The sequence below is a fragment of the Diabrotica virgifera genome, chromosome 2, assembly GCF_917563875.1.
Source record: "Diabrotica virgifera virgifera chromosome 2, PGI_DIABVI_V3a".
Classification (NCBI taxonomy): domain Eukaryota; kingdom Metazoa; phylum Arthropoda; class Insecta; order Coleoptera; family Chrysomelidae; genus Diabrotica; species Diabrotica virgifera.
The window spans coordinates 15,608,216-15,627,438 of NC_065444.1; the positions used below are offsets into that span (position 1 = coordinate 15,608,216).

Genomic DNA, 19,223 nt, shown 5'->3' on the forward strand with positions numbered 1-19,223 from the left:
GTTTTGTTGTCACTTGTCTTTGGATCGCTGTCAAAAACAAAATTGATCTGTATCATAGAACGAGAAGTGGCTGCTTACTTTCACCATGCAACATTGCACGTCCCGTTCAAAAATTAAATTTTTGTGTTATTAAATTCCGTTGATTGAAATATTAATACTGAAATATTAATACAGTATGTAATATTAATATTTCAGTCAACGGTATCTCTCAGAGACATGTAAAAGGATAGACTTGGCTAGGGATATGCCATGCCACTCAAACTCAAACTTGATGCATCGGGGTTTAAAAGGCCGCGTCTCACCATCAAATAATTTGATCAAATTGATCAAACAGTTTGAGCAAACTCCGGAAGTACGTCAAAGTGACGTCACAATTGCAGTTTTTTTTGAAATTCTAAAAATCTGTGCTCTCACTATCAGTCTAGTTTGATCAAATTTTTTGTATTGAGTTGTCTAACTTGTTTGTACTTTATTTAAAATTAAAATTTTTCATTATTATCCACAATGAACACTCAGGATGTGACGTCACTAACTGTCACTTTTTGCTCAAACCAGTTTGATCAAATTATTTGATGGTGGGACGCGGCCTTAACGTCGACATATGATTGAGAGGTCTAGCCATCTTTGTTAGTCACATGCTCGGGATCGTTTGGTTAAAAGAGATAGATAGACCACTGATCGACTGTTTCCATGCTGTTTCCGCGATACGCTTTTTTGGTGAGTATGCCGAGTCTACGCTTAATATGTCAATGGTATTCCACGTATTCCATTGATGATCCGTGATGCAAAATGTATCACACCATAGCCACCTTTACTTTACAAGCCATGAAGAGAAAAAGGCAACGTCGCAATTGATGACGTCCGTAGTCTGACTTTCGGACTACCACTTTCGAAACTACGATAAAGTACAAATTCTGGTAAAATTTATAGTATTTTTTGAGTCGAACAAGAAAATATTATTAATTGGAAGTTTGTACAAAATAATATTAAAAGTAATTCCTTGTAAGTAACGTTTATTATACAAAAAAAAAAACCAATAACAAGAATATAAACGGGATTCATTTTTTTCGAATCCTAAGAAAACTAATAAGTATTTTTCAAAAATTTAAACGCAGAGTGAAAGATTACGTTAGGATCAAGGACCCAAAGTTCCTGAAAATTTCTATGTTTATTTTAATAAGTTACAGGGGTGAAAACCTAAGAAAATTTAGTGTGATTTTTAGTTTCAAATATGCCATTAAAAAAACTTTTTATTCATTCTAAGGGACTTTTGGCCCTCGGTAATAAAGTAAGCTTTTATTCTGCGTTTCAATTTTTCAAAAATACTTATTAGTTTTCTCAGAATTCGAAAAAAAAATTTTCATTTTGTTCCTTTCCCCTTAAAAATTGTCGAACTTATTTAGAAACACCCTGAATTGATAATAACAAATCTAGTTGTTAAACATAAGCAAATTAATCAAAAAACAGAATGTTAAGAAAACCGGAGTCTATAAGTTGGGTTTTAATTTCAGTATTTTTTAAATGCCCGGTACACCATAAAAATTTAACTGTTTACCAACAATATTATTACAGAGGTATTGTTAAAGAATTAGGCTATAACATATTATAAAAATTACTTAAATCTGCCAACAGGTTTAGGAAATATGAGACATTAAAAATGACAAAATTTTTAGGTGGACGGATTTCTATATGCACGCAAGTTTATATAAAAATATATTATATTGAACTAAAATCATCTTAATAACATACCTTTTAATGTTCTTTATAATTTGGAGCACGAAATATTGTAAAATGTTTCAAATACAGTGAACATTATTTAAAAACAAATGAGAACTGTCAGAATTAATCGGTCTACCAATAGATGTTGCCAAGTTTCAACTTCATGGATTGTTAAGTAAAGGTGGCTATGATCACACACATAATCTTTTTCTCCAGAAAACTGTAATATCGCAACCTTAAAAATATTTCAGTAGATGGAGCGAAACGATATTATGTCATAATTAATTATAGTATTTTTACTACAAAAACGTTATTACGTAGGTCAAAATTTTTGACGTAAGAGAACTGTCAAAACATTAGAATGTGACTTTTCTTATTGCTATGTTTATTATAAACACGCTAATAATGAAAAGTCACATTCTAATGTTTTGACAGTTCTCTTACGTCAAAAATTTTGACCTACGTAATAACGTTTTTGTAGTAAAAATACTATACAAAACAAAGCTCATGGTCCAGTAAAAGCAGTATCATTCGAACTTCTGACAAGAAGCAAGTAACGACCTTATAACACCAATGTGTTTTAACGTTTCTTTCGGGAAAAACTGTCACTTAACTATTATAAAATAATAATAACTATTATAAAATAATAATAACTGTTATAAAATAATAATAATAATAACTCTTAAAATTTTCACTCAAACTCAAAAACTCTCATTGGTCTTATAATTGTTATTGACTATTTATTAATTCTCTCCTTTTTATTGGACTGTTCCTTTTAGCGTATAAGTTACAAACGTCATATCTTTGCTATTTTATTTTTAAATAATTATTTTACTTTATTTTCTTTAATATTTTTTTTTCTTTTAGGGCCTTTGGGTAATAAGTAATAATCTTCTTCTATTTGTTTTACCTGTTTTCTTCGTTAAAAACTCGTTGGCGCTCTCTTTTGTTATCCTCTACATACCAGATATATTTATAGGACCTCTATTCCCTATTGCCAAATTTCAATGTTCTGGCCTGTGTTACGTTACGAAGGCTATGTTTGGTTCAAATGAAGACGGCCATTTGTCAATATTTAAATGAAAAGAAGACAAGACAAGTGACGTTACTGACGTTTAATGTTACAGTTAGGTTAGGAGTGATATTTTTCGTTTTGAAAACAAACAGTTTGGATAAAGTTCATAAAAAAGAGATTAACATTGTTATAACAATAATTTTAACCTCTTATGTGAATATACTTTTATACCTTTGATTTTAGCACATAATTATAAAATGTTAGCTCTGCAACAGTATTCGGGCAGTAGTGATGAAGATGATACAGACAATAACAAAAATAAAGACACCTCAGTAGATATAACTGAAATCCCCATTAATTCCGAATTTTCCACTAAAAATAAGCTTGCCATTTGTGCCGCTCCAAATGTACTGCCTACAGGTTTAGATGGAGAAAAAAATCATATACATCCTGATAGTGGAGAACTGACATATAATCCAAAGTATGATATACTATTTGCTCCTGTAGTAGGGCCTGCAAATCCTTTTAAAACACAACAACAATCTGTTGAGAGAAACATACTCTCGGGACATATTGAAAAGGCTCATGTAAGTGATTTTCAATTCGAAAACCAGAGAAGAACGTTTACGAGCTATGGTTACGCATTAGACCCATCGATAAGTAATGATGGAGATGGACATCTAAAAGTTGTCGGTTCAACTGAAGAGGGTAAAAACGTAGAAAGTGTTAAGACTGTATTTGAAACTTCAAAGATAAGACCCTTGGATAAGAGGAAAAGGAAAAGAAATGATAATCCGGGTGATATAGAAGGATTTTTGGGACCATGGGGTGGTTTTGTTGATGAACAAAAAGTTTCTAGACCAACGGAGGAAGAACAGGCTGAGTTAGATGAAATAACTTCTAAAAAGAATAAGAAAGGTAACAATTACAATTTTAATTTATATTTCATTTGAATTTTTTTTTGTATCTTTGTGTAATATGTGGCATTTTTTACTTATTGTTTTGGTTGTATTTTCTTTGGACATCTGGACTAAGCTTTTACCTTTAGGTTGGATACTTTCACTCTTATGATAATGCTTAAGTTCTTCTGCATCTGTAGATTTAGCCAGATGTAATTCTTCAACAAATTCTCATATTTTTTAATTCTTACTTACTTACTCATAGCGTTACAACCTTCGTAGGTTTAGCAAACTCAAGTCAAGTCATTTATTCATGTCAATATACAAAAGTACTTACATACGTCGAAAAATAGTATACAACTTTGGTTCACAGATATAAAATACAAATATAAAAACACAAGATATAAAATACAAGTATAAAAACACAAGACATAATATGAAATAATACATACATCAATTAAGACAAACACTTTCTGGGTTCCTAAGAATAAACAAAGTACAATTCAACAATTCACAACCAAGTTCCAAATATTAAAGTTAAAATTTAAAAATTCATCACTGCTGTAAAATGCTTGGCTTATGAGAAAATTCTTTAGTTGTTTTCTAAATTGTAAAGTTGGCATTCAGTAATTTCAGTAGGCAACTTGTTGTAGAATGTTAAACCATGAGCCTGGTGTAGGGCAGTATTAAGGCATGCTTATTTCTGGTTTCATATTGGTGTACATCCTCATGTCTTTGATGACAATCTATATTTTGTTTCACATGAACAATACTCTCCAGAATAAATAGTGAAGGCAGAGTTAGTATGTGCAGTGCAACAAATGCTTGCCGACATTCTTTCTGATAGGACAGGCCAGCAATTATCCTTACTATTCTTCTCTGAATACGAAAGACATCTTTGGCTCCAGCACTGTGACCCCATGCCAAAATTGCATAGCTGATGTGTGAATGACACAGTGCAAAATAGGCCTGTTGTAAAGTGAACTGAGATACACACTCAGTAAGTCTTCTAATCAGAAAAGTTGTAGTTCCTAATTTAGCAACAAGGGACCGTGTATGAGCCTTCCAATATAGTCCTGCATCCAAGTAAACTCCCAAAAATTTTATTTGTTTGTCTGCATCTCCGGATGGAAACTGTCTTGTTGAAAAAATCAAAGACTGGGTTTTATTGATGTTTAGAAGCAACATATTTGCTGCAAACCATTGTTCTGCCTTATCTTGTGCTTGCTTTGATGCCTCTATTGCTGCCTTACAATCCCAATCTTTGCAGGTAATAGTAGTATCATCAGCAAAAAGAGTAAATGAACTGGTAAGGTCTATCTGTGGAAGATCATTAATATAAATTGTAAACAAAAGTGGTCCCAATATTGAGCCTTGAGGTAATCCAATATTTACAGCTCTCTCTGCCGACCTCACTCTACCCACCTGCACACTCTGCTTTCTATCGGAGAGATAGCTGGAGATCATTGCAATGCTACTCTCTCCAAACCCATATCTCCCCAATTTCCTGAGAAGCAGTTCATGTGAAACACAATCAAAAGCTTTGCTCAGGTCACAAAATGTAGCAGACAGATAGCAGCTCTGCTCAAAAGCCTCTTGAATCTTCATCACTAAGTCCGTGATGGCTTTTGTCGTATTTAGACCCCTCCTAAAACCAAACTGACTATTTGTGAACAAATTTTTGGATTCAAAGTACTTAATAATCATTGCTGCCATATCGCTTGGTGAGAACATTAGTGACGTAACTTCAAAAACGTTTTGTAGTAAAGTGACTTCAAAAACGTAGTTTGTAGTAAAGTGACTTGCGTCACTAATGCATGCAGAAGTGGAACTAAAAGTCAAAGAGTATTACTGACGTATCGAGACTTCCGTCATTAAAGCATAATATCAAGTTCAATATTAGGAGTATGTTTAATAGATTAAGTCACAATTGGTATTTTTTGAGTTACGTCACTAATGTTCTCAGCGAGCGATATGTTTCTCAAATACCTTTGATATTATAGGAAGGAGTGATATTGGCCTATAATTGGATGGGTCATCATTGTCACCCTTCTTATAGATCGGTACCACCACTGCTTTTTTGAGCAGATCAGGAAAGATGCTTTCCTTAAAGCAGTGATTTATAAGTGCTGTTAATGGACCAGCAATGAGATGTTTCACTCCTTTTATTATGTTAACTGAGAATTAAAAGTAGTCTCTACTTTTCTTGTTCACTATATTTGTTAAAATGTCTCTGGTTTCAACGAGAGAAACATCTTGGAAGAAAAATTCTTCCCCAAACATGGTGACATTATAATCCAAGGGATTGAAAAAGGAGGGTTGAATCTGGGTTTGCAAGTTACAGGCGACATTAGTGAAGAAGTCATTAAATTCATTAGGTGTAATTTTTGTTTCTAACTTACTTTTAGACTTGTTTCTGTGTTCATTGATGATATCCCACATACACTTAACTGGATTGGATGCAGTTGAAATAAGGTTATCATTGGCCCTTTGTTTAGCAGATTTTATTGCTAATTTGTAATCTTTTTTGTGATTTGCTAATAGAGTTTTCTGAGCCAATGTAGGAAACTCATCATACTGCTCCTTAGTAAGTGCAGTGTTTCCCTCATGGATTTCAAATCATCGTTGAACCAGTTTATTAGTCGACTTTGATCTCTACGTTTTTTATAGGATTTTTCAGGAAAAGAGTGTAAGAAAGCCTTACTTAATTCATTATGAAATGCAAAGAATTTAGCTTCAGCAGGCAAGTCAGAATATTTTAGAAACTCCCATTTTAAACCTTCAACATATGAGAAAAAAGAACATTTACCCTTTTGTGTAATTGGTCTAAAAACAGATCTAACAACTCAACAACATACCTCCACTCTTCTTTGTCTTGAGCAATCCCTATTCAGTACTCCACATCCATAGCATTCAGGTCTCTGAAAGGTGGCTATTATCTTGCCACCGGAGTCGAGGGTATCTACGTGGTCTTTTTCCAGTTGGGACTTTTTCCCATATCAGCCTTACTGTTCTTTTGTCAGAATGTCTTCTGAGGTGTCCTGCCCATTGGAGTCTTCTGGACTTTATTTCTGGATTTTTCTTTCCCAAACATGTAGTGTCTCTTTGTTTGCCTTTGATATTGTCCATGTTTCACTGCCATTCATCACTAGGGGTCATATGATTGTTTTATATAGTTGTATATTTGTATGTCTTATTAGTTGTTTCGATTTTATAAGGTTTTAAAGGGCATAAAGACGTCTGTTGCTGGCTTGTATTCTTTTGTTTATTTTTTGTGATCTGTTAGTGTCTTCAGGTATTGTTGTTCCATCACCCATGGTGATGTTCTAACCGATCCTATCACTGCTTTGGTTATTGAGTTGCATATACATATATTTCATTTTACTTTAAAATTAAATTGATAAAATTTAAGATTAAATTGATAAAATTTAGTAGGTATTTGTGTCACACTTCCTGGACATTTTTGAATAAATATGTTATCAGAGCTTTTCACTAGAGGTTTGTTAACAGTGACTGTCAAGAAACTTTCGACTTGATGAGTTAATGTCAAAATTATTAATTTTATACACAGTAACTAGATAATTCTCAACATTTAGTTGCCACAATATGAAATATTTTCATTTATTTTTCCGCCAACACTGTAATTCAAAATTTATAAAAACCAAGTCATTTCAATATTTTATTATTAATGATAGACTATCACTACAGTTTTAATGAAGTCTGTTATTTATTTATTATGTCTATTAGATAATATGTATATATCATTAGGTTTGAAGATTTGATGGTGAAAAAGATGTTTAATATTAACATTTAACCTTTAGGTAAACCAACAGAGGACAAACCAATTGAGGAAAAGTCTGTATTGCATATCAAAGATCCAGTGGACTATCAAGGAAGGTCTTTTTTGCATGCTCCACAAGATGTTGGGGTTAATCTCAAATCTGATACACCTCCAGAGAAATGTTTTTTACCCAAGTCCCATATTCATACATGGACTGGTAAGCTATATTATTATTATTTATTAGAGATCAGTGAGCAGAATGATTAAAGAGTGTAAGTATCTAAGAACTGGTTGAGCTGATGACATTATCAGTGTCATTGTATGTATTTAGTGCTGTTATGAAAGCATAAAACCAATGCTGCTTCATGTTTAAATTGTTTATGATAGGATTCTACTGATTTTTTTTTATATTTCTGGAATGTTATAGACTGGTATAGACCTATCCTTCTTTGTATTTCTTCTTCTTCTTCCTCTTTATAAGCAATTCTGCTTGTGCATTGACGGATTGATACCTCTATGGAAGGTTGTCACTCCATCTTTTGCGCAGTCGACCGATACTTCTTCTGCCGATTGGTGATTTATCTCGTGCTATTTTGACCACACGTGTCTCCCCCATTCTGGATATGTGGTTGTTCCATTATTTTTTTCTATTTAGTGTCCATTCGTTTATACACTGTACGTTACATTGTCTTCTAATATCTTCGCTCCTCTTTCGATCTCTCAGTGTATTTCCTGTAATTCTTCTCAGTACTCTCATCTCTGCCGTTTCCAATAGTCTTTGTGTTGTGGCTGTATTGGGTCTTGTTTCTGATGCATATGTCATTATGGGTCTTACACTGGCTTTATAAATTCTTGACTTCATCTCAGTGTTAATATGTCGGTTTCGCCATATAGTGTTATTAAGGCATCCTGCCAATCTATTTGCTTTTTGTACTTGATTTCTCACTTCTTTGTCTAGGTCTTCGTAACTTGACAATGTAATTCCAAGGTATTTTACTTCCATTACTTGTTCAATACTGATACCATCAATTTCTATTTTGCATCTGATTGGTTCTTTACTGATTACTATTGTTTTGGTTTTCTAAGATGAAATTGTCTTATTGAATTCTTTTGCTCTTATGTTAAATCTGTGGACTAATCTTTGCAGACTATCTTCATCTTGGGCTATCAATATTGCGTCGTCTGCGTAGCAGAGTATTTTTACTTCTTTGTTTCCCATTCTATAACCTCTTCCTTTGTTGACGTTTTTAATGATTTCATCCATGATTAAATTGAAAAGCATAGGACTCAATGAGTCTCCCTGTCTTATTCCGCTGTCTATATCTATAGGTTCTGTAAGTTGTCCATCTATTCTGACTTCCATTTTGTTATTTTGGTAGATGTTCTCAATAGTTTTTATGATATCTAGAGGGACTTCTCTATTATACAGAAGATGGATTACATCTTTGAGTCTTACTCTGTCAAATGCTTTCTTTAAGTCAATCAGACATAGAAATGCTGGTCTATTATACTCTAGTGATTTTTCAGTAATTTGCTTTATGACGAATATTGCATCTGTACACGATCTTCCAGTACGAAAACCCTGTTGTTTATCTGCTAAACTTATCCTCTGATTCATTACGTCTTGTAAGATTTTAGTTGTAAGTTTTAGGGTAGTATTTAACAAGTTGATACCTCTGTAGTTTTCTGGCTGCTTTTTATCTCCTTTTTTGAATAGTAGAATTAGTTCGCTCGTTCTCCACTCTTCCGGTATTTTATTGTGTTTTATGATTTTGTTAATTAATGTTGTTAATTGTTGTGTCATTGCTGCTCCACAATATTTCAGTAATTCGTTTGGTATTCCATCCTTACCTGCAGCTTTTCTGTTCTTGAGCTTTTCGAGTGTTTTTCGTACTTCCTGTGCACTTATATTAACATCTTCATTTGTGGTAATTTCTGGTGTTTCCGGTTCTAGCATCATTTGTTCTTCCTCTGCATAGAGATTTTTTAGGTAGCTTCTTTGTATTTCAGTAATCTAATTATTTCGGCCTAAGTGAATCTCACGCTCTAAATATTTGTAAGCTATTATTTGGTTGATGCTATGGCTTTCAATTTGAACTTTATCGCTGACCATATGGTTTGTCATTTTTGTAGTTTCATTAACTCTATGCCAAGCCGCACACCAAAGAAACATGAAAAGAAAAACATGTTTCATGAAACTAAAACACTGCTAAACAAATCTCAAAGTCCGCCTACCAATGAAACGAGTGTGATTCATGCTCATGACACATTTTTATTTTCGGAGAGTTTCATAAATGGCCGGACGTATATTTGTTTAGCACTGTTTTATTTCCATGAAACGTAATTTACGTTTCATGTTTCTTTGATGTAAATTATGTAAATTAATAAATAAATGTAAATTACCTTACAGTTGGTAAAACAATGTCATCTACAATGTTTAGGTGGGTCAGATCCTCTTCATTTATATTAATTCCCATCTTATCCTCTTGTTCCATTGGTTTAAGTATTTAACTACAGCAGTAAATAATTTCGGGGAGATAGTATAAGCCCATCTAATTCCACGTTCTATTTGGAACTATTTGGCATCTTCATGAAGTTAGACACAAACTGTACCAGTTTCGTAGATACTCTTAATCAAGGCAATATATCAGTAGTCAAGGCCGCAGTCAGCCAATGCTTGAAGCATTTTTGATATCTATCGTATCAAATGCCTTTTTATAGTCTACTAATATAAGAAAGATAGGCTTGTTGTCGTATGTACACTTCTCTATTAGAGTTTAATAACTTGTAAATGATGCATATACAATAATATACATATATACTTCTGTAAAATTATTAAATCTGTTGTAGGTCACTCCAAAGGTGTTGCAGCCATCAGGTGGTTTCCCAGAACGGCACATTTGTTCCTGTCTGCTAGTATGGATTGTAGGATTAAGATCTGGGAAGTTTATAATGAGAGAAGATGCATTAGAACTTACTATGGGCATAGACAAGCTGTGAGAGACATCAACTTTAACAATTCTGGAAAGCTTTTTCTCTCAGCTGGATATGACAGGTACTTTCATTATAATAATAATAGTCTCCCTTACAACACTAGAGTGGCATAGGAATGTACAGGGTGTCCAGAAACTCTACCGACAAACGAAGACAGGAGATTCCTCAGATAATTTTAAGACAATTTAACCCAATTCACCTAGTCCGAAAATGCTTCCTAAGGGAGCTAGAGCTCTTTGAAGATGGCGCCATGTAATTAGTTTTTCTTAAATACCTCCACAACGCTTCTATTTTAGAAAAAAGAAAATTTGTATACATATTTACTTTCCTGAAATGAATCGATTCCATCTATTCCGTCCGTTTGGGTAGGGCAACGGTTATTTTATCGCATAACTTTTTCGTCTTCAACTTTTAAGCATTTTTGATACTGGATTGTTAAATTGTGAGGTATTCTAGTACTAAAAGGTACTCTTAATTTAAGTCGGTAGGATACACCATTTTCTAGAAAAATCGATTTGAAAGTTTTTAGTTTTGGAATTTGAAAAAAAAAGTTAAAATAAATTAAAAAAAACGATGTATTTTACCAACTTAAAGCAAGAGTAACTTTTAGTACTCGAATATCTCATAATTGAATAATCTAGTGTCAAAAATACTTAAAAGTTAAAGACAATAAAGTAATGCTATAAAATAACTGTTGACCTACCCAAAGCGGACGCCTATGACCGGTACTAGAAATTTGCCATTAATGAAATCGAATAATCTCTGGAATATAAATAAATGTACCAGTTTTCATCTTTCTAAATAGTTTTTTTTAATCTTTTTTTTTTAAATTCAAGGAACGAAAAATTTTCAAATCGATTTTTCTAGAAAACGGTGTATCCTATCGACTTAAACTAAGAGTACCTTTTAGTACTAGAATAATTCACAATTTAATAATTCAGAGTCAAAAATGCTTAAAAATTAAAGACAAAAAAGTTAGGCGATAAAATAACCGTTGCCCTTCCCAAAACGGACGCATATGACATGTACTAGAAATTCGCAATGGATGGAATCGATTCATTTCAGGAAAGTAAATACGTATACAAATTTTCGTTTTTCTAAATAGAAGCGTTCTGGAGGTATTTAAGAAAAACTAATTACATGACGCCATCTTCAAAGAGCTCTAGCTCCCTTAGGAAGCATTTTCGGACTAGGTGAATTGGGTTAAATTGGCTTAAAATTATCTGAGGAATCTCCTGTCTTCGTTTGTCGGTAGAGTTTCTGGACACCCTGTATAAGGGCAGTAATTACCATTGTAATTCTAATTATTTTTCTTTAAAATTTTACAAGGCTATCTTCCTCTTTCTTGTTAATCACTGTTGTTTACATCCCATATGTAACAACAGATCTTATTAATGTTTTATAGAGGTTCATCTTTGTTTTCTTACTTCTTACTTCTGTTGTCCTGCTTTTCAGCAGATTTCTATTCATTCCATATATATGTTTTTTGCGTTTCAGAATGCTTTTCTCTCTTTTCCAGTTGTCCGTATTGCTACTCCCAACTAGCTGAAGATGGTTGCAGTTTCAAATTTATAGTTCTGTGATATTATACAGGGTGTCCCGAAAAGATTGGTCATAAATTATACCACAGATTCTGGGGTCAAAAATAGGTTGATTGAACCTCACTTACCTATATACAATAGTGCACACAAAAAAGTTACAGCCCTTTTGAGTTACAAAATGAAAATCAATTTTTTTTCATATATCGAAAACTCTTAGAGATTTTTTATTGAAAATGGACATGTGGCATTCTTATGGCAGCAACATTAAAAAAAATTAAAGTAAAATTTGTGCACCCCATAACAATTTTATGGGGGTTTTGTTCCTTTAAACCCACCCAAACTTTTGTGTATGTTCCAATTAAATTATTATTGTGGCACCATTAGTTAAACACAATGTTTTTAAAACTTTTTTGCCTGTTAGCACTTTTTCGATAAGCCAATGTTTATCGACATATTTTGAATATTAAATATTTACAAATTATATACAAATTTTGTCGAATCCACCACATATTTGTATATGGTTAAGTACGATTATTCGCGGTGTGCAAGTACTTGGAAAGGGAAACGAGAAACGACCGTGCGCGAGTCGCGGAGAAATATTGCAACTATCTTAAATAATTCATATTGTCAATTGAAATTGTCAAATTGACGTATATTTCATACCTTCTGTCATTGACTTAGAAAAATTATATATTGCTCCACAATATTGATATGATATGCAATTATTATATAAAGGTAAATTTAATTAATTGTATTTTGCTTGCAATACTGCATTTTAATAACGGATTTTATTTACTACATACAATTGTTTACGTTTGCTAAACATAACCTGCATCTTATTTTTTTCTTCTTATTATTTTTTTGGACTATGGTCTTGACAATTATCCAGCAACCAGGACTAATATAATTGGCCAATATAATTAAAAGTGCGAATAAAAGTACAGAGCGTAGAAATAGAGGTCGCTTTGCCGAACTTGCACGGTCCCAATAGAGACCTGTTAATAATCTGAAAATTTATGTATAATTTACATTTTTAGGTATATTTTAAAAAGAAGCCACATCTCGATAAAAGGTGACTTGTCAAAAAAACACTAAAAGGCAAAAAAGTTTTAAAAATACTGTGTTTAACTAATGGTACCACAATAATAGTTTAATTGGAACGTACACAAACATTTGGGAGGTTTAAAGGAACAAAACTTCCATATAATTTTTATGTAAATATATTAAAATAGAAGCCGCATCTCGATAAAAACTGGCTTATTGAAAAAATACTTAGAGGCAAAAAGTTTTAAAAACGTTTTGTTTAGCTAATGGTACCACAATAATGAATTAATTGAAACGTACACAAAAGTTTGGGGGGGGGGGGTTTAAGGAAACAAAACCCCCATAAAATTTTTATGGGGTGGACAAACTTCACTATAATTTTGTTTTAAGATGTTAACTTCAAAGGGCTGTAACTTTTTTTATGAGCACATTTGTACTAAGGTAAGTTAGGTTCAAACGAACTATTTTTGACCCCAGAATGTGTGGTACAATCTATGACCAATCTTTTCGGGACACCCTGTATATTTCTGAGTTATTGTGTCGTCCTTCCCTATCGTCATGTATTTTGTTTTGTGCTGGTTTATCTATACCCCTGTTTTCTTTGCTTTCTTATCTAATTTTCCAATTGCTTTTCCAAGTGTCATCTCCTAAGGTATAGAGAGGAAGACAATACTACCAGTTCATGCTTTAACCATCTCTTACTATTCCTTGTTTTAATCTCTTTTTGTTAGTCCACGTATCATTTGAGTTAGCTGGCCCATGCACATACTTTTATTAGAAGAAATGTAATTATTCTTTCATAACAAGAACTCATAAATTTCAATTACAAATGTGCAACAGACAATTTGAGACGCTTTCAAAGAATTATTGCTTATATTTTTATATGTATATTTATCTATATATTGTATCTATATAATTATCTATATAATTATATATATTATTATTATTATTAATTATAATTATATATAATTATATCTATATAATTTATATTTTAATAAATTTTCAGGTATATTAAACTTTGGGACACAGAAACTGGACAAGTCGTATCAAGATTCACTAGTCGAAAAATTCCATATTGTGTTAAATTTAACCCAGATAAAAATAAGCAACATTTATTTGTTGCTGGTACATCCGACAAGAAAATTATCTGCTGGGATACTAGGTAAGTTAAATTGGTAAGGTTATCTAATACTTTTGGGTGCCAAAAGTGTAACATGCCGATTATTTTGCCCATTTTGATTTTTTTCAGAGACATCTTTTTCCGAAAATATGTAATCATTAACCTTCTTACTACTTAACAAATTGCGTATTAATATTTGTTTTAAATTAGGTCTGGTGACATCGTTCAGGAATATGATAGACATTTGGGAGCTGTCAACAGCATTACTTTTGTAGACGAAAACCGAAGGTTTGTTACTACCTCAGATGATAAGTCTTTAAGGGTATGGGAATGGGATATACCTGTCGACATGAAATACATTGCAGATCCTACAATGCACAGCATGCCAGCGGTCACACCAGCACCTAATGGTGAGTGATTTTTTAATGTTTTATATCTTAAATTAGTATTCAGTGACTTTAAAAACCCGTCGAGTAACAAGTTTCTGATTTTGTATCTAATTTCCTTAAAACTCAAGGAGATGATGCCCATCCTGGACACCAGTGGCGTAAAAAACTCCGTCTGGACCCCCCGCAGAATTGGAAATGGGGCCCCCTTTAAAAAATTACTAAATGCGACATGTGTAACAAATACCTATATTTGTTACAGCCCAGTAAATCAACGTAAAATAATATGGCGATACCGTGTAATTTTCAGTGTCACCACCGAAGTGGTCAACTCAAGACTTTTCGAGTTATTTAAAAGTAAAAATGTTTATTGTTCAACAAATAAACCACGTTTTTAGGCGATTTTTCGCAAATGGTTCAAAGAGTAAGTATTCGATCGAAAAGAATATTGTTAGCAAAAATGTATCTAGCTAATAAAAAAAAATGAAACAAAAATGAAGTCTATCGACTCAGTAAAAGAAAACTTGTAGCTCATGAAAAGTTTTCCTTATACGTCAAATTCCAAATCGAATATTTCAACGTGAAATAACCAAAAAATTAAATACTGTTCGGGGAAACTCATTAGAACTTTTTTAAAGCGTTTAATAGAAACTTTATTTTTTACAAAAGTTTCTAGCATTAAAACTAAGCCAGTTACGAGTCACTAATTACGAGAATATGAAAATTTTAAACAGCCATGTCTTAATCAATTTTTGTCTTATAGAAAAACAAAATAAAGCCAAAATATTTATCAAAGCCAGACCTACCTACATGTCTTTACTCTTTGAGATTTTTCGTATCACTAATACTTTTTAAGTTATTTTGAAAAAAGGCGTTTTTCCAAAATAAAAAAAAATTTCAAAAATAAGAACTTTGTATCGGTCAAACTTACAAAGCATATAAACAAAAAATATTTAAATAAATAGTAAAGCGCGAATGATAAATTTTATTTAGGGTGCGAAATAAGGGCAGATTTTCACGATTTTTTTTTTACCAAAAAAGGGGCCAACTTTATTTTGAGCATAACTCGTATAGTTTTGGTGCCAGAAACTTTTATAAAAAAAAAAAAAATAAAAATAAAACTTTTTTTTGAAACATTTAAACAAGTTTTAAGAGTTTTTCCCGAAAATTGCTTCATTTTTTGGTTATTTCAGGTTGAAATATTCGATTTGGAATTGGAGAAATAAGAATTATTTTTCATGAGTTTTAACTGTGCTTTTACTGTGTCGATAGACTTCATGAATAAGTACACCATTTCTGTATCTTATAAGCTACATTTTTGCTACAAATATTTTTTCGAAATCTAATATTTAATTCGATAAATACTTATTTTTGAGTTATTTGCGAAAAGCCAGTCTGAAAACGTTTTTTTTTTTTTTGAAAAATAAACATTATTATCAAAGAAGAACAAAAGTTGCTTATAATTAGCCAATTTATACATTTCCGGACTTATTTTAAACGTATATTTTTCTCCCCAAGGAGGGGTTTCACCCTCCGAAGTAAAAGCAACCAACGGCATAAATCCAACTTTGAAGTGGAGTGTATCTAGAACCTAAATCCAAATTATCAAGCAAATTCGTCCCTCGTGACGCTGATAATTTCACTCGAAAACTGTCATTTACTGAGCTGTTGGTGTATTCATGCATTGTTTATGACGACTTACATTTTTCATCTTTATTGGTATAGAATAAAATACAATAAAAATTACTAAATGATTACATTAGTATTATTCTGAGAAGAACAACTTTCTTCATGCACTATCTACTATCAGCGAATATATCTACAATTTTATTAATTCGGATGGACAACTTCGTTTTCAATACTGCACTGCTTAAAAAACGTATGTATGCAAATAATATAATAACACATTTTTACATATATTAGACAACAAGATGGGGCCCTTGACATATTGGGCCCCCCCGTAAGCTTCATGCTGCGGGGCCTCTGTTATGCCTCTGGATAATTGTATCGAAATACTAAACATAGGTAAAGATTAAAGAGAAAACCCATTTCTAGATTTAGAAATATTGTTCTAAAATTCGGCAAATTGCAATTCTCAAATCTTTCATTAGTCACGTACAAAGCATTATAGTTTATTGCCATTACCATAAAATTTCGGTAGGCCGGAAGGGACTAAGTTTCTAGATATTACGAGATGATTCACTTGGCATATACGTCTATTTAGAAATTTACGTTTTTAATTTTAAACACACAACGTAAAATAATATAACTATCAGATTTTTACATAATATCAGATGACAAGATGGGGCCCGTAAGCGATTGGGGCCTCTGTTACGACCCTACTGGACACCAGTTACCTCAGACACTAATGCTGTCGTGATATTTGTGGTCAGCGAATCCAGAAACCATCGAGTAACGAGATTGCACTAATTTAGTATCGAATTTCTATAAAACTTCAGAAGACGATGCACATTATGACACCAAATGCATCAGAGATCATCGTCAAAAAGATATTAGTGTTCAGCGACCCCAAAAACTACCGAATGACGAGTTTGCACTGATTTTGTATCGAATTTCTATAAAACTCTAGGACGTAGGCCTATATCATAACCAGGTGCATCGGAGGCCTTCGCCGTCATGATGCAATAATGCAATTTTCATGTTGTGATCATCACCTTAGTTCAGAAAGTTTCCTAAGTCTCTTGCCAATCGAATGCAACACGTTTCATTGAGATGCATCCAACTGCAAAAATTTGATAGGTTTATTAAGGATAGTACGACAGTACTAATTTTGTCATGATACTTAACAATATTTTTATTTTTTAGGGAAGTGGTTAGCGTGTCAAAGCATGGACAATAAGATCGTGATCTTTTCCGCCATGAATCGTTTCAAAATCAACCGAAAGAAGACATTCACCGGTCACATGGTGGCAGGTTACGCATGCTCGTTAGATTATTCTCCAGACATGAGCTATTTGGTGTCCGGTGACGCTGATGGAAAGGTCTACGTCTGGGATTGGAAAACGACAAAATTGTACAAAAAATGGAAAGCCCACGATAACGTTTGTATCAGCGTATTATGGCATCCACACGAAGCGAGTAAGATGATATCGGCAGGATGGGATGGCGTTATTAAATTTTGGGATTAACATGTATTTTTATAAATATTGAGAACAACTTTATTAAATGTTATTTATTTTATTCTGTTTTTTTTTTGAAGTTATACTTCTTTAGGCGTGATTGGAAGTGAATTTTTATTATCCTGCGCGCATGCGCACACAGACAGTATGGCGTTAAGTTGCTAAATCTTTCAAGTTATGTATATTATATCAGTGCAAAAAAAGGTGTGAAAAGAATATATAGTGTTTTTAATAAATATATTTTATTATAATTTTTGTGTCTTTTAATTGGTCTTCCTCGGGAGTAAGATAAATGGTATTATTAAAACATTTTTATTTATACTTCGTCTGTTTGTTACCGTGAATTGTCATTATGTCCGAGAAACTATGTAAACAGAGAGCTCGTAGTCAGTGGCGGCTTGTCCTATGAGGCAGGTGAGGCAGTGCCTCACCAGTATATCAATCGACTATTTACCTTATTTCTCTATACCATCATCAATTCTTTAAATACAATTTACAATTTAATTTTTTCAAATCTGCTAAATAACTTTTATGAGAAAAAAATAAAAATAGGTGCGGCCCTGATCTTTGTCGTCCACATGCGAGTATCTCAAATTGATAGGTGAAGCCGGGTGAAGCAAGCCTCTCATAGATCCCTTGCCTAGCATATTACGGTTTCGTAAAAGGGACTAATATGCGGAGCTCGGAACATCAACCTGTCAAGAATTTCGGACCCTGATTCAAAATCCTATGAGGCACGCCTCTTAGTAGTTTTAGATACAATATAAGCGTATAGGGTCGAACTGCACCGATCTGTTTAATGGATAAAATTTTTTGGATATATTATGTAATTTAGTATGTTAATAATTATAAAAAGCAAGAGGCGCCCAATTTAATTTTCTTCTGACTATAATTAATAATTAAAAAATTACTTTTAAGTAATTTTAATAAGAAACCTTTCTCATTAACAATTTAAAAAAGACATTTTAGAGTAGAACGTGGAAAAAATTTTACCGGGACCTGATAGAAGAATGTTTAAACTTGAATTTAGGTACTTGATGATTACAAAAATAATATTTTTTACTCTTTATTTTAAGCCTTGATAATCGCCATCTTTCGTTCTTTATTCGCTTTTAAATTGTTTATACATAACTTGAAAACGATTAACTTGAGAAAAATTGAAGAGCTATTTACAAAAACAACATACGTGTATTCTTAGGATTTCTGTAATTTTTTAGTGTAAAAATACAATTTCTATGAAAAAATTGGAAATTTTCCAAAGTATTTCCAAATTATTTTATAGAAATTAGGTTTTTACACAAACAAATTACAGAAATTTTAAAAATACAGTTACCTATGTTGTTTTTGTAAATAGGTCTTCAATTACGAAAGTAATTTTTTGTTTCGAATGGTCCAAAAAATCTAAAATAATATCTGCCCGGGCCAATTTTTTTTATTTATTTCGTTTTAAGTCATTTTTTAATAATTATTAATTACTTATATCAGAACAAAATTAGATAGGGCACCACTTGTTTTTTATAAATATTAACACAACTAAATTACATATCCAATAATTTTTATCCATTAAGCAGATCGGTGTAGTTC

The 19,223-nt window shown here is 32.4% G+C and overlaps 1 protein-coding gene across 1 annotated transcript; it reads left to right on the plus strand.

The window, feature by feature from the left end:
- The first annotated feature begins 2,818 nt into the window (after positions 1–2,818).
- Positions 2,819–17,700, plus strand: LOC114345805 (pre-mRNA-processing factor 17). Its single transcript, XM_050643423.1, has 6 exons — positions 2,819–3,652; positions 7,455–7,631; positions 10,265–10,469; positions 14,000–14,155; positions 14,324–14,523; positions 17,326–17,700. The coding sequence occupies exons 1-6, from the start codon at positions 2,992–2,994 to the stop codon at positions 17,646–17,648; spliced, it is 1,722 nt and encodes a 573-aa protein (XP_050499380.1). The 5' UTR covers positions 2,819–2,991; the 3' UTR covers positions 17,649–17,700.
- Positions 17,701–19,223: the final 1,523 nt, after the last annotated feature.